The following is a 16,444-nucleotide window of genomic DNA, read 5'->3' as shown; positions in this document are numbered from 1 at the left end:
AGTAAAATTCCCTTTATTAGCATGGTGGTCAAACAGGTAGTCAGCCTCTATGGCAGAGTGACAGAGCTTTCCAAAGTGTGGATCAGAATCACAAATGGGGGACACAAAACCTACATTTGGGGTTTACAGTCTGGGTGAGCTCTACACAGGTACATCATTTTTCTGCACCTCGGGGGAGGGGAATCACAAAATTTTGTTTAATCACTATATAAAGTCAGAGCCAGAAAAAGATTGTCAGGCACTTCTCTATGGTTTTCAGTGGTTCCCAACCCTGTCCTGGAGAACCAACAGCCAATTAGGTTTTCAGGATAACCCTAATGAATTTGCATGAGAGAGATTTGCATATAATGGAGGTGACAGGCATGAAGATCTGTCCCATGCATACAGGGCAGGATTAATTCTTCGAGGGCCTCTAGGCACACAAGTACACTGGGCCCCCTAGCCTTGCCCCACCCGTACCCCGCCCCTGTTCCACCCCCATTTATTTACCTGTTTTCTTATTTACTTTTTTATTTCCTCTTGTATTTCTTTTATTATCAAATTCAAAACAAACAACAAAGATTACCATACCAGTGCCAGTGTACAGTTTTAGTTCTATACAAGCCCCAAACATCTCTGAACAAATCCCCCTTCCTTCCCTTCCTACCTACTTTCACAGGACTTTAACTCAGAACCCTTTCTGTTCCCCTCATGGTCTGGCATCTCTCTCCTTCCCTCCCCCTGTGGTTTTTATCATCTCTCTCTTCTCATTTCTTCCACTTAGATCTGATATCTCTGTCTCCTTCCCTGTTCTTTGGCATCTCTCTCTCCTTTCTCTTTTTCTTCTCTGGCCTTCCTTCTCTATTATCTGCCTCTGTCTAAATTAAATTCTCTCTTACTATTCAGTCCTTAGTTTTCCTCTTTTCACTGTGTCTACTCACAGCTTGCCACCCCTTTCCTTCATCCCTCTACTATCTCACTAACTCTATCTTCTTCCCCCCATCCAGCATATGCCTCCCATCCAGCATGTGGGAAAGCAGCAACAGTGGTGAGGAGGTGAGGGCCCCTCACCTCCTCACCATTGCTGCTACTTTCCCATATGCGCTGAAGGCACAAGTTCTCCCCACTTCCATCATCTGCCCCCTTCTCGCCATTTCCATCATCTGACCCTTTCTCGCCACTTCCATCATCTGTCCATTTCTCCCCACTTCCATCATCTGCCTCTTCTCTCTCTCCACCCCAGGCATTTCCATTGTGTTATCCTGCCCCCTCAGTGAATTGCCTGGGGTGGAGGGAGGGAGAGAGAGAAGGGGGCAGATGATGGAAGTGGGGAGAACTTGTACTGTCAGCATCAGGAGCATGTGGGAAAGCAGCAGCAGTGGTGATGAGGTGACCACAAGATACCAAGGAAAAGGGGCCATATAAATAAATCGATTAAACAAGTTAAGTCTGAAGCTCGCCTTAGGAGAAAGAAATACAATGCACTGCAATATAAAGAAATGCACTGAGAATTTTTAAAAAAAGATGAGATTGAACAAGAGGCCAAAAGGGTAATCTCCCTCAGAAATAAATGCTGTCTGAGCAGGGGAGGGCACTACATGAATATAACCAACTAGTCTTTAAGCCCGTCACATTAACGGGTGCTAGAATAGATGTGTGTCTGTCTTTCTTTCTTTCTCTCTCTCCCCTTGCCCACTGTCTGTCTGTCTATTTTTATTTGTTTCTCTCTCCTTGGACGCTGTCTGTTTTTCCGTGGCCCCGTTCTGTCTCCCTGACTGTTTTTTCATGGCCTCCTTTTGTCTCCCCCCCCCGAGCAAAGCTGTCTGCCCCCCAGAACACCCCTCCCTCCAAAGCAACCCTCTTTCCTTCTCCCTGACTGTTTTTCCAAGACCCCCTTCTGTCTTCCCCCCCCTCCCCCGAGCAAAGCTGTCTGCCCCCCAGCACACCTCTCCAACAAAGCAGCCCCCTTTCATCTGCAGCATCGGCATGACACCCTCCAGCCATTCCTCTAAGTTACCTGGAGTGCTTGGAGCGCAAGAGGGAGCGGGGCCTGGGCATATTGGGCGCGGCAGGGGAGGCCCTGACTGCCCCAGCTGCAGCTTCTTTGGCATCGGTGAGGAAGGAGAGGTTGGAGAGGGATTGGACTGATGAGGACCTTCGGGGGCTGCTGCTGTTCTTCCACCGTGTCGGGCCCTTCGCTTTTCCTGATCTTAAACGCCGAGTTGCCATGTGTGACATAGTAAGCGCGCATGCGCACTCTTGCCAGCACAGCACAACAGAACAGGGATCAGAGAAGCACGCGGTGAGAATGCGCATGCGCGCTTAGCGTTTTATTATTATAGATTATACAAAAGCCCAAAACATACTAAGATAAACCAAGGCTGCTTAAACTTATAAGGGCATAATGTAGAAAACGACAGAAGGGGAATAAGGGGAAACAACACACCCAAATGAAAAACTAGAAATCCCACCAGGAACTCTTATAGTGAGACATGGGAGAGCAATATGAAGTTGAAAACAGAAATGCAAGAAAACCCAAAATGGAACCAAAATAACAATAAAACTTATAAAGAAAAATATAAAAATATATCATGCCACGTCATGGTAGGATGCCAATAGAGACTAAACAGGAAAAGGGGGGTAAACAGAGGGTGAAAAACAAAGGCTGGCTAAAAAGACCTACTAAGCAAAAATGGAAAGCTAAAAAGAGCTGCTAAAAGAAATCGGAAAACCAGATAGGTGTACAAAACTGAGACGCGGAGTGCAGAAAGACTTAAGCCAAAGTAATCTGAAAGCCAATGCGCCCCCTCCCTCGAAGGAAAGTAATATCTGCAAGCAATGCGGGTAAGATTGGCAACAGCAACTGTAATTTTACAAGCGGTGCAGCTCAGCCAAGGCGCCCAGGCGGAAACAGGAAGCTGCATCAGAGCGGATGCTTTGGGCCGAGCACCACTTGAAAAATTACAGATGCTGTTGCTGATCTTTATCCGCTTTACTTGCAGATATTACTCTCCGTCGAAGGGGGGTCCGCGTTGCTGATCGGGGAGGGGCCCACATTGCCGATCAGGAGTAGGGGCCGTGTTGCCAATCAATGCTGCGGTGGGGCTCGTCGCCGTTTGGAAAAAAAAAAAAAATCTGGAGTGGGTCTGTTTACCTTTCTTCAGTGGGCCCCCCTGACCATTTTGGGCCCTAGGCACGTGCCTACTGGGCCTATCCTTTAATGCAGCCCTGCATGCATATTCATTAGGGCTATCCTGAAAACTTGACTGGCTGGTGGTCCCCCAGAACAGGGTTGGGAACCATTGGTTTAAATAACTTCCCTGGTTAGCTGCCATTTTGATAGTTGCAGACGTACTCCCAGATTCTATATATGGCATCCAGATTTGCGCACCTGAATTTGTGTGCATGCCGAAGATGTGTGCGCAAGTTAATTGAGTAATGTGCCCCTAAATATAAATAATGGGGCGCTAGCAACCAGTTATTGAAATTAACTGTCACTCATTAAAATATGCGCACACATTTGGCACTGTGCTATTCTATAAGGCATGGCACCTAACTCTACTAGCACATAATTTTAAAAGGAGGCATGGCCATGTCAGTGGCATTCCGAAAAGTTGCACATGTTATAGAATAATACCCCAGCGTGCCTTACTTGGACCAGTAGCATAACTGTACGGCCAATTTTGGGCGGGCCTGAGCTCAAAGTGGGTGTGCCTGCCAAGAAGGAGTATGACAGAGCACGTCATCAAGCTGAACCTGCTCTCCTCCTCTGGAGCTTGAGCTGCGGCGGGTGGAGACTCGCCCTTCCTTGGAGGTGACGCACTGGGCTGCACATGCAGCACCGCTGCGAGTGGGACCAGCGCTGCAGCCTGGCCCAGGCACCACCACATGCTTACGTCATGAGAGATACTGGGCTGACTTGAGCTGAGATTGGGCGGGCAAGGCCTTCCCAGTCCCATTCATAGCTACACCCCTTGGACACCAGCAGGTTTCAGCAGGCATAAGTCTAGGGCCGCCAAGAAGGAGCAAGATTCCACTGGGTCTGGCTTCCAAAGGGTGGGGGCTGGCAGCAGCCACAGAAAAGCCATCCTGGGCTCCGTAGTCCTGCATCTCCCTCTCCTCCTTCCCTTTAACAAGCCTCTGAAGGGGTCACTAGCAAAGATGGCAGTGACTCTCATACACTGCCTGCAGCTAATCAGGAAATCGGTCGTGTTCTCTCCTCATCTCATGTAACTTCCTGACACACCAGAGGTTTCCTGGTCACCTGCAGACAAGCGTGTTGAGAATTGCTCCCATATCTGTCAGTAGGAGTGGGTGGGACAGGGCTTGAACAGGCCAAACCTTCAACTTTGTTTGCCCTGGGCCCAGCTTTGTCCCTTGGTGGCCTTGCGTAAGTCTGGTACCTAATCAGCATGGAAATTGGCGCTACATGCTGTTGTTTTTTTTCTGGTACCAAATTTTGAGCCTATATATAGAATTCCCTCTTTATTGGAAATTCTTGAGCAAATATGGGGCCTTTAGTATGTGTGTCTGGGGGTGAGCAGTCAATCAAAGACCTCTGGTAAGTTTCAAGTGGCAGTGGGTAGACTTCATTCACAAAGCAAGACCCACCTAACAGGGTAGAAAACTAAGAAGCAAGGAGCTTCTGTACACCCAGCAGTCATCCACAGATGACGAAACCTTTGAGGCAGGAGCAGGAGTACAGAGTGACTGAAATGTATAGTGAAGCCATAAAAGTTTTGAAAGAAGAGACAACCGCTTTGACTTTCCTAGTCATTTCTCAGGAACTGATGAATAATTGGTACTACTCAGCAGACAGTGATCTTGATATTGCAGCTGCTATAAAACTCCCGTATGGTGTGGAATAATATGGGAAATTCTTGCAGAGCCAACATACAAGCCTTATAATCAACCTTTATCTATGCTATATGCTAGATTTGTAGCTGGCGGACGTTTTCCCAGCATTAACCTGAAGCAGTCCATTACGCCGCATTACAATGGATTGTACAAGAATCAATGCTTGATTGGCTTTGGTGTCGTGGTATGCCTGTTCATATTTTGAAGTCTGCCTGCAGAAAAAAAAAAGAATTTTATGGTGACTAGCTTGCAGACAAGAGACATTGCCTCTTGGGGTTTGTGCTAGCACTTGGCTTAAATACCACTTTGCTGCAGATATTCCGATGAATCTGTCTTATTCTAGTATAATTCTGCTGTGGAAGGGGTCATTTTACATTATAAAAAAAAAAAGTGAGACGTGAGAGCAGAACAGGAAATACTTGGGAGCTTCATAACATGAAAATACATTTTCAGAAATGCAGCCTAACACAGTTTCTGTTCTGATTTAATCAGTTAAAGCAGTATCATTAGGGATGAATTTATGCATGAAGTTACCACTTAGGACGGTAAACTAAACAGTATTTATGAAAGACAGAGCTGTAATTATAGCCCGAGCCTGTTATATAATTGCGGGTTGCCTGTTGCTGTAACAAGATCCTTAGTTTGCGATCTATCACTGATATAAGGATGCAGACTGGGGGGGGGGGGGTTGGCAGTATACTTAGGAGAAAGCTTTTTATTTAGGTGTAGTTTTTGGAAGAGGAGAAAGGCGGTAGCTGTGTGTGTTGAGGGGGAGGGGGAAACCGGAACTGAAGCACATAGTGTGTTTTCTTGTTCTTCTTATGGCCTTTGGGGGGAGGGATATGAATTCTAGACTAGACTGGCATGTTTCATAGCCTTGTAGAACCTGAATCCCAAAGAACTGTAGAAGCAAGAGACTGCAGTGTCCGAGACAGGAAGGCTCCTTCTAGTCTGAGCAGTTTGACAGCCGTTGGCAGAACTGAAGAGATTGCTCGATCTTTGGCTTTGCTCTCGGACAAGGAAAGCAGATGGAAATAGATGAATTCTTTCAACATAAGAAGAAAGACCCTCCAGAAGTCATGGCTTTGATTTAACATTTTTTTTCTTCTCACTTTTTTATAGTACCGAGAAAATGTATGCTTCTTCCCCAGTAAGCTGCAGTAGAAGTAATCTGTGGTGACATTGGAGACAACCCTGTCCTGGAGGACCACCAGGCCAATCGGGTTTTCAGGCTAGCCCTAATGAATATGCATGAAGCAGATTTGCATGCCTGTTACTTCCATTATATGCAAATCTCTCATGCATATTCATTAGGGCTAGCCTGAAAACCCGATTGGCCTAGTGGACAGGGTTGGGAACCACTGGAGATTGTTATTACGCCTTCATTGATTTGCGAATTTTTGTGACATTTCGGAGGGGGGGGAGGGAACGGGTCTACTATTTGCAGATCAGATTTTCAGGGGGGTTTATTCCTCTTCTCTCTTGCCCCACTATTCAAATGGCAACCCTCTGGAATCTGATTTTATTTTTATTTTTTTTAATGGTTTTAAGTCTGCCAGTAGGTGTCGCTCGTAATAGTTAGGACGCTCTATCTCCCTCCTGGGAGCTGTGCAGTTTCCTTGACCCATTGTTGTCAGTTGGAATGCTGCTGTTTTGTCACGGGACCAGCTCCAAATGTGATTAAAGCAGTAGTTTTAGCTGATCCTGAAATTTGGACTGGTTGCTTGTATTAAAACATAAGCATTGTAAAGGAATTTATGTTTTTTAGCAAATAATTTCAAGCAGTTTTTCAGTGTTTTAAGATGGAGCATGTTAATGTAATTTAATACAGAATCTTATGTAAAATGTTATACTGTGCAATGGACTCAATAGCATACTGAGAACACAACAAAGTAATCAAATTACTCCACTCCTCCTCTCCCCTGCTTTTGCTTCTTGCTACCTTTTAGCAACTTGCCTTTTTGCTGGAGAAATTTTTACTCTAGAGACCGTAGGCTTAGAAGGCAGCTCATTTTTGCTAGATTTTCTGTATTTTTACATTGTACACCTGATTAGATTAAAGGCTGCCAACTGGATCCATATTCACAAGACAGGGTTGATCCAGTCCTGGGTTTGCCCAGTTGCATGCAGGGATTTGTAGTTCTGATTGTTCTATTGCATTTCCTAAGAAAAGCAAGACTACAAGTTCTAGCATGCACTGGGGCAAACTCAGGATTGGATCAACCCTATCCTGCAAATCTAGATCCAGTTGGCAGCTTTAGATTAAAGCAGCGGTTCTCAACTGTTATGTCACTAAAATTTTGACTCAGACTAGAAACTCATACTTTTCTTAACAATCACATATGCCTATAGGCTGGAAAGAGAACAAAGTATTAGGCATTGCTGTGGGGTGGCAAATTACATCCCCAAAAATGGCATGCCACCTCTTTGCCATTCTTGTTTTAACAATCTGATCAGGCTGAGGTAAACCAAACCATTGGTCAATTTGATGACTTGCTGCCCACCTTTACTCCATTTCTCTCAGCTAGACAGATTCTCCACCCATTGTGCAGCCTCCAACACTCTCCTGTTTGCACTGGTAGCAGGAGAAGGGCTTAATGAGATATTCCCTGCTTACACAGGAACAGTCTTGTGATAAGAACTGCAACCTCACAGCTGCAGAAGTTGCACAATATGAAGATATATTAGGTCAGGGTAATAGATTACATGGTGAGGAGAGGGATGGAGCTAGTGTAATAGGGAGATTGCATGCTGCAGATAGGGATTGAACTGATATAACAAGGTAGCAGTCTCCCAATGAGGACTCCCTTCTCAAACTGACAAACTGAATTCTCAGTACTGCTCTCCGGCTTTTTATGTTCTCCTTCTGCATCCCTAAGACACTGACACCAGTTTTTGCTCCCCTCCCCCTTCCTCCAGTAGCCCAGACACCCATACTGTTGTGCAATATTACAGAAACAGAAATGCAAGATATCAGAGATGCATATTTCCCAAAGCTAGCATAATTCAATTGATAAATAAAATATTTTTCTACTTTTGTAGTCTGAGAATTTTATTTTTCCTTTGTTCTCTGTTTTTCCTGCATTTTAATGGTCTCTTGACTACTATTTAACATATCTTCTCTCCATGCCTGCCATCCTGTCCTGTCTAGCATCTCTCCTCATTGTCCCTGTTCCTATCTTCCCTCCATGTTCAGCATCTTCTCTTTTGTGTCACTATCCTTTCCCTTGTGATCAACAATGCCCCTTGCTGTTCCTATCTACTTCTTTTCCACCATTACCTTGTGTCCCTGTATCTATTCTTACTCTGTTCCTTGTCCCTCTACTTTGCTCTCTTACGTTCCTCCCACACTCCAGATCCAGCAACCCTCCCTCTCTCTCCCCTGACCCCCCTCAAGGTCTGGCATAACTCATTTTCCTCATCTGTGGGGTCCAGCATCTCTTCTCTTCGTTTCCAAAACCTGATCCAGTCTGTCTCTTCCCTAACCCAGTCTGATCTCTCGCTCTCTCCCCTCCAGCACATCTCCATGTCCCTCCAGCCCCTCCTCCCCTAATCCAGCACATCTTCATCTCACTCCAACTCCCCCCTTCACTCCATGGTCCAGCACATCACTCTTCTCCCCCCTACTCCAGTGTCCAGCAATCTCCGTCTCCAGCCTCCTCCCACCCAAGGATCCAACAACTCCCACCACAGGATCCAGCAATCTTCATGTCCATCTCTCTGCAGCATCACCACCACCACCACCGGGAGCAGTATATTTCACTCCCCCCCAAAAAAAAATAGGTCCAACATATTTCTTTCCTCTCCCCACTGCGCCATAATTAAGGGTCTCTGTCATCTCTACTCCCCCTCCCCCCCGGGGAAACTTGCCTGATCATTGTGTCAGTAGTGGCAGCCTTCACCACACCCTGCTTTGGCCCACATCAGGGCCTTCCTCTCTGCTGGGTCCTGTCTTTGCAGAAGGTTTTAGGTGGATTTTGGAGTGCTCACTATATACTATAAAGGGGTTATGGTGAGATGTGTCTAGCCTTTTTATATGATGTTCACTTCAGTGTCCCCTAGGGTGCCCACTGCCCTGCTGTCTACTAAAAATGCTGGCATCTCCAACATCCCAATGGCTTGTTTTGTATGTTTTTCTTTTGGACGTGTCTTTTTTCAAAAATGTTTCAAGACAGATGCACTGAGGACAAGCACATCTAATAAATGGCCATTTTCGAAACAAAATGATAGAAGATAGACATTTTTCTGTTTCAAAAAAATGGTCATCTTCAGTACTGGATTTTTATGTGTTCCACAAAACATCCAAACATGGATTTGGACATCATATTGAAAATGCCCCTCCACATCTTCCTAATTTTGCGCCCCCCTTTCACACTAATCACTGTTGCCGTCAGCCCAAGTTAGAAATGGTTGCTGATCTGCTCCCCTTCCCTCTTTTTCACCAGCTATCAATATCATTACATCTTGAACCTACCTCTGCTTCCTCCATGATCACCAGTGCCACAAGCCTGATTTAGGTCCTACTCCTTCCCCTGTGGCCACAATCACTTCCATTGCTGGATACAGAGCAGAGGAACTACTCTCTTCTTCTCCCCAAATATTTTCTCCTTATGCCATTTCTGATCATTGAGTAGAAAGAGTAAATTTTAAAATGTGGGGGGTTGAAAAGGGAATAGAAGAGGATAGACATGGGGGAGGAGGATTTGAGAGAGATGAGATAAGCCTGGAGAGAATGAGAGAGAAGATGTGAACCTATGGGCCGATGCTCAATACCAAACATGCATGCCAGAAAATACTGTGGGAACAGAGCAGAAAAAAACTTCCAAATGCTCAAAACTAATAGCATGCAAATTATATGCATATTCTTAGTATTAAGTATGGGGAAATTAAGGGGGAGGAACGTGTCTGGTGCCTGCACAGAATTTTATGATAAGCACAGTTCTTGCGCACATGCTCAGGCAAACCAGGAAGTGAAGCACACAACAGCACCACTCTTCCACACATTAAAATATAGGGCTCCTTTTACTAAGGTGCGCTAGCATTTTTAGCACACGCAGGATTTTAGCGCGCGCTAACCCCGCGCTACGCTTCTAGAACTAAAGCCAGCTCGATGCTGGCGTTAAGGTCTAACGCACGCGGCAATTCAACATGCGCTATTCCGCACATTAAAGCCCTAATGCACCTTTATAAAAGGAGCCTATAAGCTTTATACATTTTGATTTTCACTTGAAAAGCTTATATTTAAGTGCAGAAAACAGACGCCAATGTGTGCTTCCACTTTTGGATTTCCTTTGACTTGTACACATTTGTCTCTCTCTCTCTATCAGCACTTAAAGGTTTGCATAGGCTTCCTTCTGCTTCCAAATAAAATAAAAACAGCAAATTAAAAAAAAACAAAAAAAAAACATTCATGAGAAATCCTCTTTTAAAATAACCGAATGCTTGCTCCGAGCTGGCCTTATTTTATACACTGTTCTCTGAGCATTAGGAAATAATCTCATTAACAACCAATTGACTACATTTGCTTGCTATTGTGCTAATCTTTGGTGTGCATGTTGTCTCCCACACTAGAACCCTCTGAGCATTCTGTACTCACTAACGTGGGCTGTAGTCTGGCGCTAATCATCTCTATCGCCCATGTTTGGTTTTGAGTATCAACCGACTAGTACAGATGTTTTACTACTGGAGAAGAATGTTAGAATTAGCAAGGACCCCTCCCCCAGAAAAATAGCTTTCAGGACTGAGATTATTTGGGGACCATGAGGAAGGAGACCAGGGACAGGGATCTGAATGGGGACCAAATGGAGGCTTGAGGATGGTAATTTAAAATACAGTTAAAAACCCACTTATTTAAAGATGCCTATGATTCTTAACATTGGTTTATTTTAACTAAGTTAAAAATTTGATTATTTTATTACATCGTGCTTTGGTTTTATAAATCCCTTCCTTGTGTTTTTTCCTATTTTCTATCCAATCCCATATATTGTAACTTTTAACCCTATTCCTTAAACTCATGTCTGAATTGTTTTAAATTTGATATTTGAATTTATGTTGTAAGTTTCTTCTATCTAAATTATATTATGTACATCGCCTAGTAATTGTAATAGGCGATTCATCAAAAATTAAATAAACTTGAAACTTGAAACTTGTAAGAGTAGGAGCTTAAAAGACTGTATAGAGCAGGGGTGCACACACTTTTAAAATTACCAAGTCAAAATGATCTACCAACAATAAAATTTATAAAAACACAAAGTACACTGTACGCAGAGAAAATGTTAATTATCATTTATATTCCGGGGGTTTTTCAAAGAGGTCAAGGCAGATAACTTTATGCAATGTCACCTCAGTAACAACTATACAAAAATAGACAAATACCCCCTCCCTTTTTACTAAACCATGATAGTAGTTTTTAGCGCACGGAGCTGCGCTGAATGTCCCGCGCTGCTCTCGACGCTCATAGGCTCCCTGCGTTAAAAAACGCTATTGTGGTTTAGTAAAAGGGGGCCATAGTGCAAAATATAGACAGAAGATATAAATTCTCAAAACGGACACATTTTGATCACTAAATTGAAAATAAAATCATTTTTCCTACCTTTGTTGTGTGGTGATTTCATGAGTCTCTGGTTGCATTTTCTTCTAACTGTGCATCCGATATTTCCTCCCTTCTTTCAGCCTCTTGTATGCTTCATCTCCTCCAGACCTCATTCCCTCCCCTAACTTTTTCTTCCTCTCTCCCTGCCCTCTCCTTTCTTTCTGTCTGTCTATCTTTCTGTCTCCCTGCCCCCTTTCTTTCTTTCTGTCTGTCTTTCTCTCTCCATGCCTCCTTTCTTTCTTTCTGTCCTCCCTTTCTTTCTTTCTATTTCCCTTCTTTCTTTCTGTCTCCCTGCCTGCCCCCTTTCATTCTTTGTATTTCTTTCTCCCTGACCTCCCCCAAGCCACCACCACCGCCATCGGGGAACAAGCCTCCAAGCTGCCCGCCACCCAGTTGCGAGCTGTCCCTGCTTCCCGACACGGTAAACAGAAGCACCGGGCCAATCAGCCTTCCACCAGATGTCAATTCTGACGTCAGAGAGGAAGTTCCGGGCTAGCCAGGCAGCGATTGGCTGTGCCGGAACTTCCTCTCTGATGTCAGAATTGACCGGGGGGGGGGGTTTGGGGGTGAAAGCTGGTCGGCCCGGTGCTTCTGTCTACCGTATTGGGAAAGCAAATGTTGCCAATGGAGATGCAGTTAGAATGTGAAGGCAACGCAAGTCTCTGCGATCGACTTGCATTGCCTTCGTGATCTACTGGTCGATCACAATTGACCTTTTGGCCACCCCTGGTATAGAGATTCAGGTATTGTGTTTCAGTGAGGGCAGGACACATGACCACAGTCTGTCAGGTAAGGATTACCAGATGTACAGATTTCCCCAGACATGTCCTTTTCAAAACCAGGCAGCGTGGGGAAGAGCTGGAGGCGGAGCTGGGGCATAGCAGGATGGGGAATGGGTGAAACTGGGCGGGTCTAGGGGTGGTCCAGATTTTACAGACATAAAATCTGGTAACCCTATGTCAGGTGTTTCACAACAAAAGAAAGGTTGAGAACTACTGATTTGAAAAGTGGTGCTTCCACAGGAAGCCCTTGTACATTGTTGCACTTCAAAGAATTTTGTGCTTTTATATGAAAATTTGACTTCTCCAAAGCCTATCATGCTGATGGCACTTTGTCAGATCCGCCAAAGATTTTTAGCCATCCAAAGATGGAAGATTTTTAGCCATTCCCTCAACTCTGCCCAATTCTGCCCAGTCATGCCCCCAGACCCACCCCACTCCACCTCTGGGCAACAACCGCTAACAGGCTTTAGCTGTGGCACCAACAATCCACCTCCCCTTCCAGCAGCAAGAGACACCTTAATAAGACATCATCTCCTGTGAGACTTTGCAATTCTTATTGCAATACTGGTCACATGGCTGTAGCAGATGACTTTCTAGTAATATATCTCCTATTGCTGATGGAAGGAGTGGCTGCTCAAAGGGAGTTCTTCACTTCCTAGTGGGAGATGACCTGTTGAAAACAGGAGTATAGCAGGTGATTTGGCAGGTTTGCTTTAATAAATTTACAGTTTTTGACTTATGACTTAAGTTCTAGGTACTAAAATGGTCTCTTGATTTCCATTCTTATTTTTTTCCTAGAAGAGAAGCCTGACTGCTCCAAGGCCCGCTGTGAGGTCCAGTTTTCCCCTCGTTGCCCAGAAGATTCCATACTGATTGAAGGTTATGCCCCTCCTGGAGAGTGCTGTCCACTGCCAAGTCGCTGTGTGTGCAATCCCGCAGGATGCTTGAGGAAAGTGTGCCAGCCAGGCTATTTAAACATCCTGGTTTCCAAGGCATCAGGGAAGCCGGGCGAGTGCTGTGACCTGTACAAATGTAAACCAGGTAACTATAGATAGTGCATCTCCTGCAAAATGCTGAATATATTATCCAGTATTGCACTATTCAACTTTTATTTTCCAGATGAACAGCGGGCAATAAGCTTTTAGAATTTATGAAAAGATGGCATCTGTATTATGGGAATGAAGTGCAATTAGAAATACTGCAGGAATTCTACTATCTCTCCCTAGCTTACTACATTAGCAGAAGCCATTAAATAGAACATTTGTGATTAAAGTCATGTGACATGCTATTCTATAACACTTATAGTTAACGTGCCATTTGTGTACATAAATGCAAAGAAAACTGACACATGTGTGCAAAAGTGGCAGCAAATCGATTTGAGCACTATTCAGTAAAGAGGCATGTCAGTGGCATAGCACAAAAATTAAAGGGGATGTTCACATGGGTGATAGAGGCATGCCACTAAGGGCTCCTTTTACGAAGCCACGGTAGCAGTTTAATGCGCATTATAACGTGCGCTAAACCGCCAGCCGCGCTACCCACTACCACCTCCTCTTGAGCAGGCGGTAGTTTTTCGGCCAGCGCAGGGGTTAGCGCGGATGAAAAGTCACGCACGTTAAACCCGCTAGCGTGACTTTGTAAAAAGAACCCAAAGTTACAGTGCCATTAAGGGCTCCTTTTACAAAGGTGCGCTAGTGTTTTTAACGCATGTACTGGATTAGCGTGCGCTATAGTGCACGCTAGCCAAAAATCTACTGCCTGCTCAAAAGGAGGCGGTAGCGGCTAGTGCACGCGGCAATTTAGCACACGCTATTCCGCGCATTAAGGCCCTAGGCGGCTTTATAAACGGAGCCCTAAGTTACAGTTGCACACATCCTTGCCCCATTTTGGTATCCAGAGTTACACCAGCTCTGTGGCTGGTGTGACTGCAGGTGTTTAGACGTTTGGTATGTTGATATGAGATTATTTATTTATTTTAAAAATTTCTTACCCGCCTATTCCTAGGCGCTTTACAAAATGCAATCATCATATTAGACAGATTAGCACATACAGTAATTTCTTCCAAAAAACAGATACTTCTTTTGGCATCTACAAATGGCGGTGCCAATATCCTCATGAATTTTTAATCAGTCATTTAAATGCTTCCACAAATAACGTGCTAGTATTCTAAAACAGAATCTGGGCACCCAGATACCATTATAGTATAAACCAGTGGTCTTCACTAATTTTTAAGTTGGGGCCCTTTCAAGTCCAAAAAAACTAAAGGAGAGCTGACAAATATCTTCCTCTTTGGGAAACCAACCAAAGTTTCTGGACTTCCATCCCCACCAGAACACCTGACCTCGGTCACAAATGCAGAAAACAGGAAAAAAAAAACTTTTCAAATACAAACCCACAAATTAAAATTACTATTGTACACAAATGAAACCCTAATATGCCAGACTCTGCACACAGTACACCACAAGAGAAATAGAAAGAAATGCATTTTTTCTTGAGTAGTCCAAAATATAAAAACAGCAGATGTAAATTTTCAAAATTGACATATTTCAATCACTAAATTAAAAATAAAAAGATTACTTCTACCTTTGTTATCTGGCAATTTTATTTTTCTGATCATCTTGTTCCTTTTGTGCTCTTAACTGTTTCCAAGGCCTCCTAATGTATTTGCTGTTTCTTTCCTCTCCTTCACTTTTTGCATCACATCCATCTTTGACACTGATTTTTATATTCAGTTTTCTTCTATTTTTCTGCCTCCATCTCAAATCTATCCAGATTTCCATCTCTTCTCTATCCATGTGCAACATCTCCTCCCAATCCCCTTCGTCCATGTGCATCATCTCTTTCCTCCCCATCTATCCATCTCTTCTCTTCTCTTCCCCATCCCACCATCTCTTCTCTCCCACTTTTCTTCATCCATATGCACCATCTCTTCTCTTCCCCTTCCCTCCATCCTTGTGCTCCATCTCTTCCCTCCTCTTCCCCTCCTCTCCATCCAAGTATACCATCTCCTTTCCCTCCTATCTTGCTTCACCCTTCCCTCTATCCATCCATTTGTACAATCTCCTTTCCCTCTCCTCCATCCATGTGCTCCCATTCCTCTCCTCTCTGCCTCTATCATTCAGCATCTCTCCCTTCTTCTTCCCTCCCTCCCTTCCCACCACTCCAGTTCCACCAAATATCCTCCCACCCAGTTCCAAAGCCCCTTCACCACGAAAACTACAAAGAGGTTGCTGGCGCGGCACCAATTCTCTAGCACTGCCCGCGGCTTCCTCTGCATGGCTTCTTTGCTGCAGTACACACAAGCAGAAACAGGAAGTTGTTTCGGGAGGGAGGGGGAGAAGCGCAGAAGAAGAACAGTGCAGAGGAGGCCAGCAGCAGTGCTGGAGAATCACTGCTGCACCAGTGTAGTTTTTGAGGTGAAGGGAGCTTTGGAACCTGGCGGAGAGTTGTGAGCCGTACAAGAGGTCCCTGTGGCCGCCATTGGTTCACGGGCATTACAATGAAGAACAGTGGTATAGACTCTCACCGTGCAGCATCAAGGCCTAAAAGGAGGCCTCCACTTATAGAATTTCCACCATAACTTATCACAATTTTTAAGAACATTAAAAAAAAAAAATAGAGATTATTGTAAATCTCTGCACTGCGCTATTCCTTCCTGTCACTTTCTTTGACATGGATACAGTTCAGTAGATGGGAAACACATTGCCTTAGCTGTTCACAGAACAGAACTAACTGCTAACTAGATTGTTATTTATTTTTAGAGGAAAACCTATGAGGCTGATATTCAGTCAGGGAGGTCAGTGGTTTTTTTGATTGTTTGTTTTTAATGCCGGCTGCTGCAGCTGAATTCAATTTGGATATTTGGAGCTAGTATCCAGATAGTAACTGGCACTGAGTAGCAGGATTATAATGCAGTCAGCACTGGCTTTAGATTGAGAGTGACCATATTTATGCTGTTCTGCATTATCCATATAACTTTTCTGGAGTGTGTACTGAATATTGCCTATATCTAGATGGTTTGCTGCTCTACCGTCTCTTTGCCCACATACTGTCCCGTATCTGGATAATTGCCCGATAGTACCGGCCAGCACCAGCTATGTGGATATTAACAGCCTCTTTTACAAAGCCACGCTAACGGCCCCGAAGCCCAAAGAAATTTAAAGGGCTTCGGGGCTGTTGCCGTGCGGCAGCCGCTAGCGTGGCTTTGTAAAAGAGGCCGTAAGTGCTTCTATCT

The 16,444-nt window shown here is 44.5% G+C and overlaps 1 protein-coding gene across 1 annotated transcript in view; it reads left to right on the top strand.

The window, feature by feature from the left end:
• CRIM1 (cysteine rich transmembrane BMP regulator 1) overlaps nucleotides 1–16,444 on the top strand; it is a 1,144,468-nt gene that overhangs the window by 544,673 nt on the left and 583,351 nt on the right. Inside the window, exon 3 of the mRNA XM_033937787.1 lies at nucleotides 13,009–13,251. Coding sequence (XP_033793678.1) covers nucleotides 13,009–13,251 — 243 coding nt within the window. The remainder of the gene's footprint in view (nucleotides 1–13,008; nucleotides 13,252–16,444) is intronic.

Source organism: Geotrypetes seraphini, chromosome 3, assembly GCF_902459505.1.
Source record: "Geotrypetes seraphini chromosome 3, aGeoSer1.1, whole genome shotgun sequence".
NCBI classification, from domain to species: domain Eukaryota; kingdom Metazoa; phylum Chordata; class Amphibia; order Gymnophiona; family Dermophiidae; genus Geotrypetes; species Geotrypetes seraphini.
Note: the sequence above shows the minus strand (reverse complement) of the source record. Positions and strands in the feature narration are given on the sequence as shown.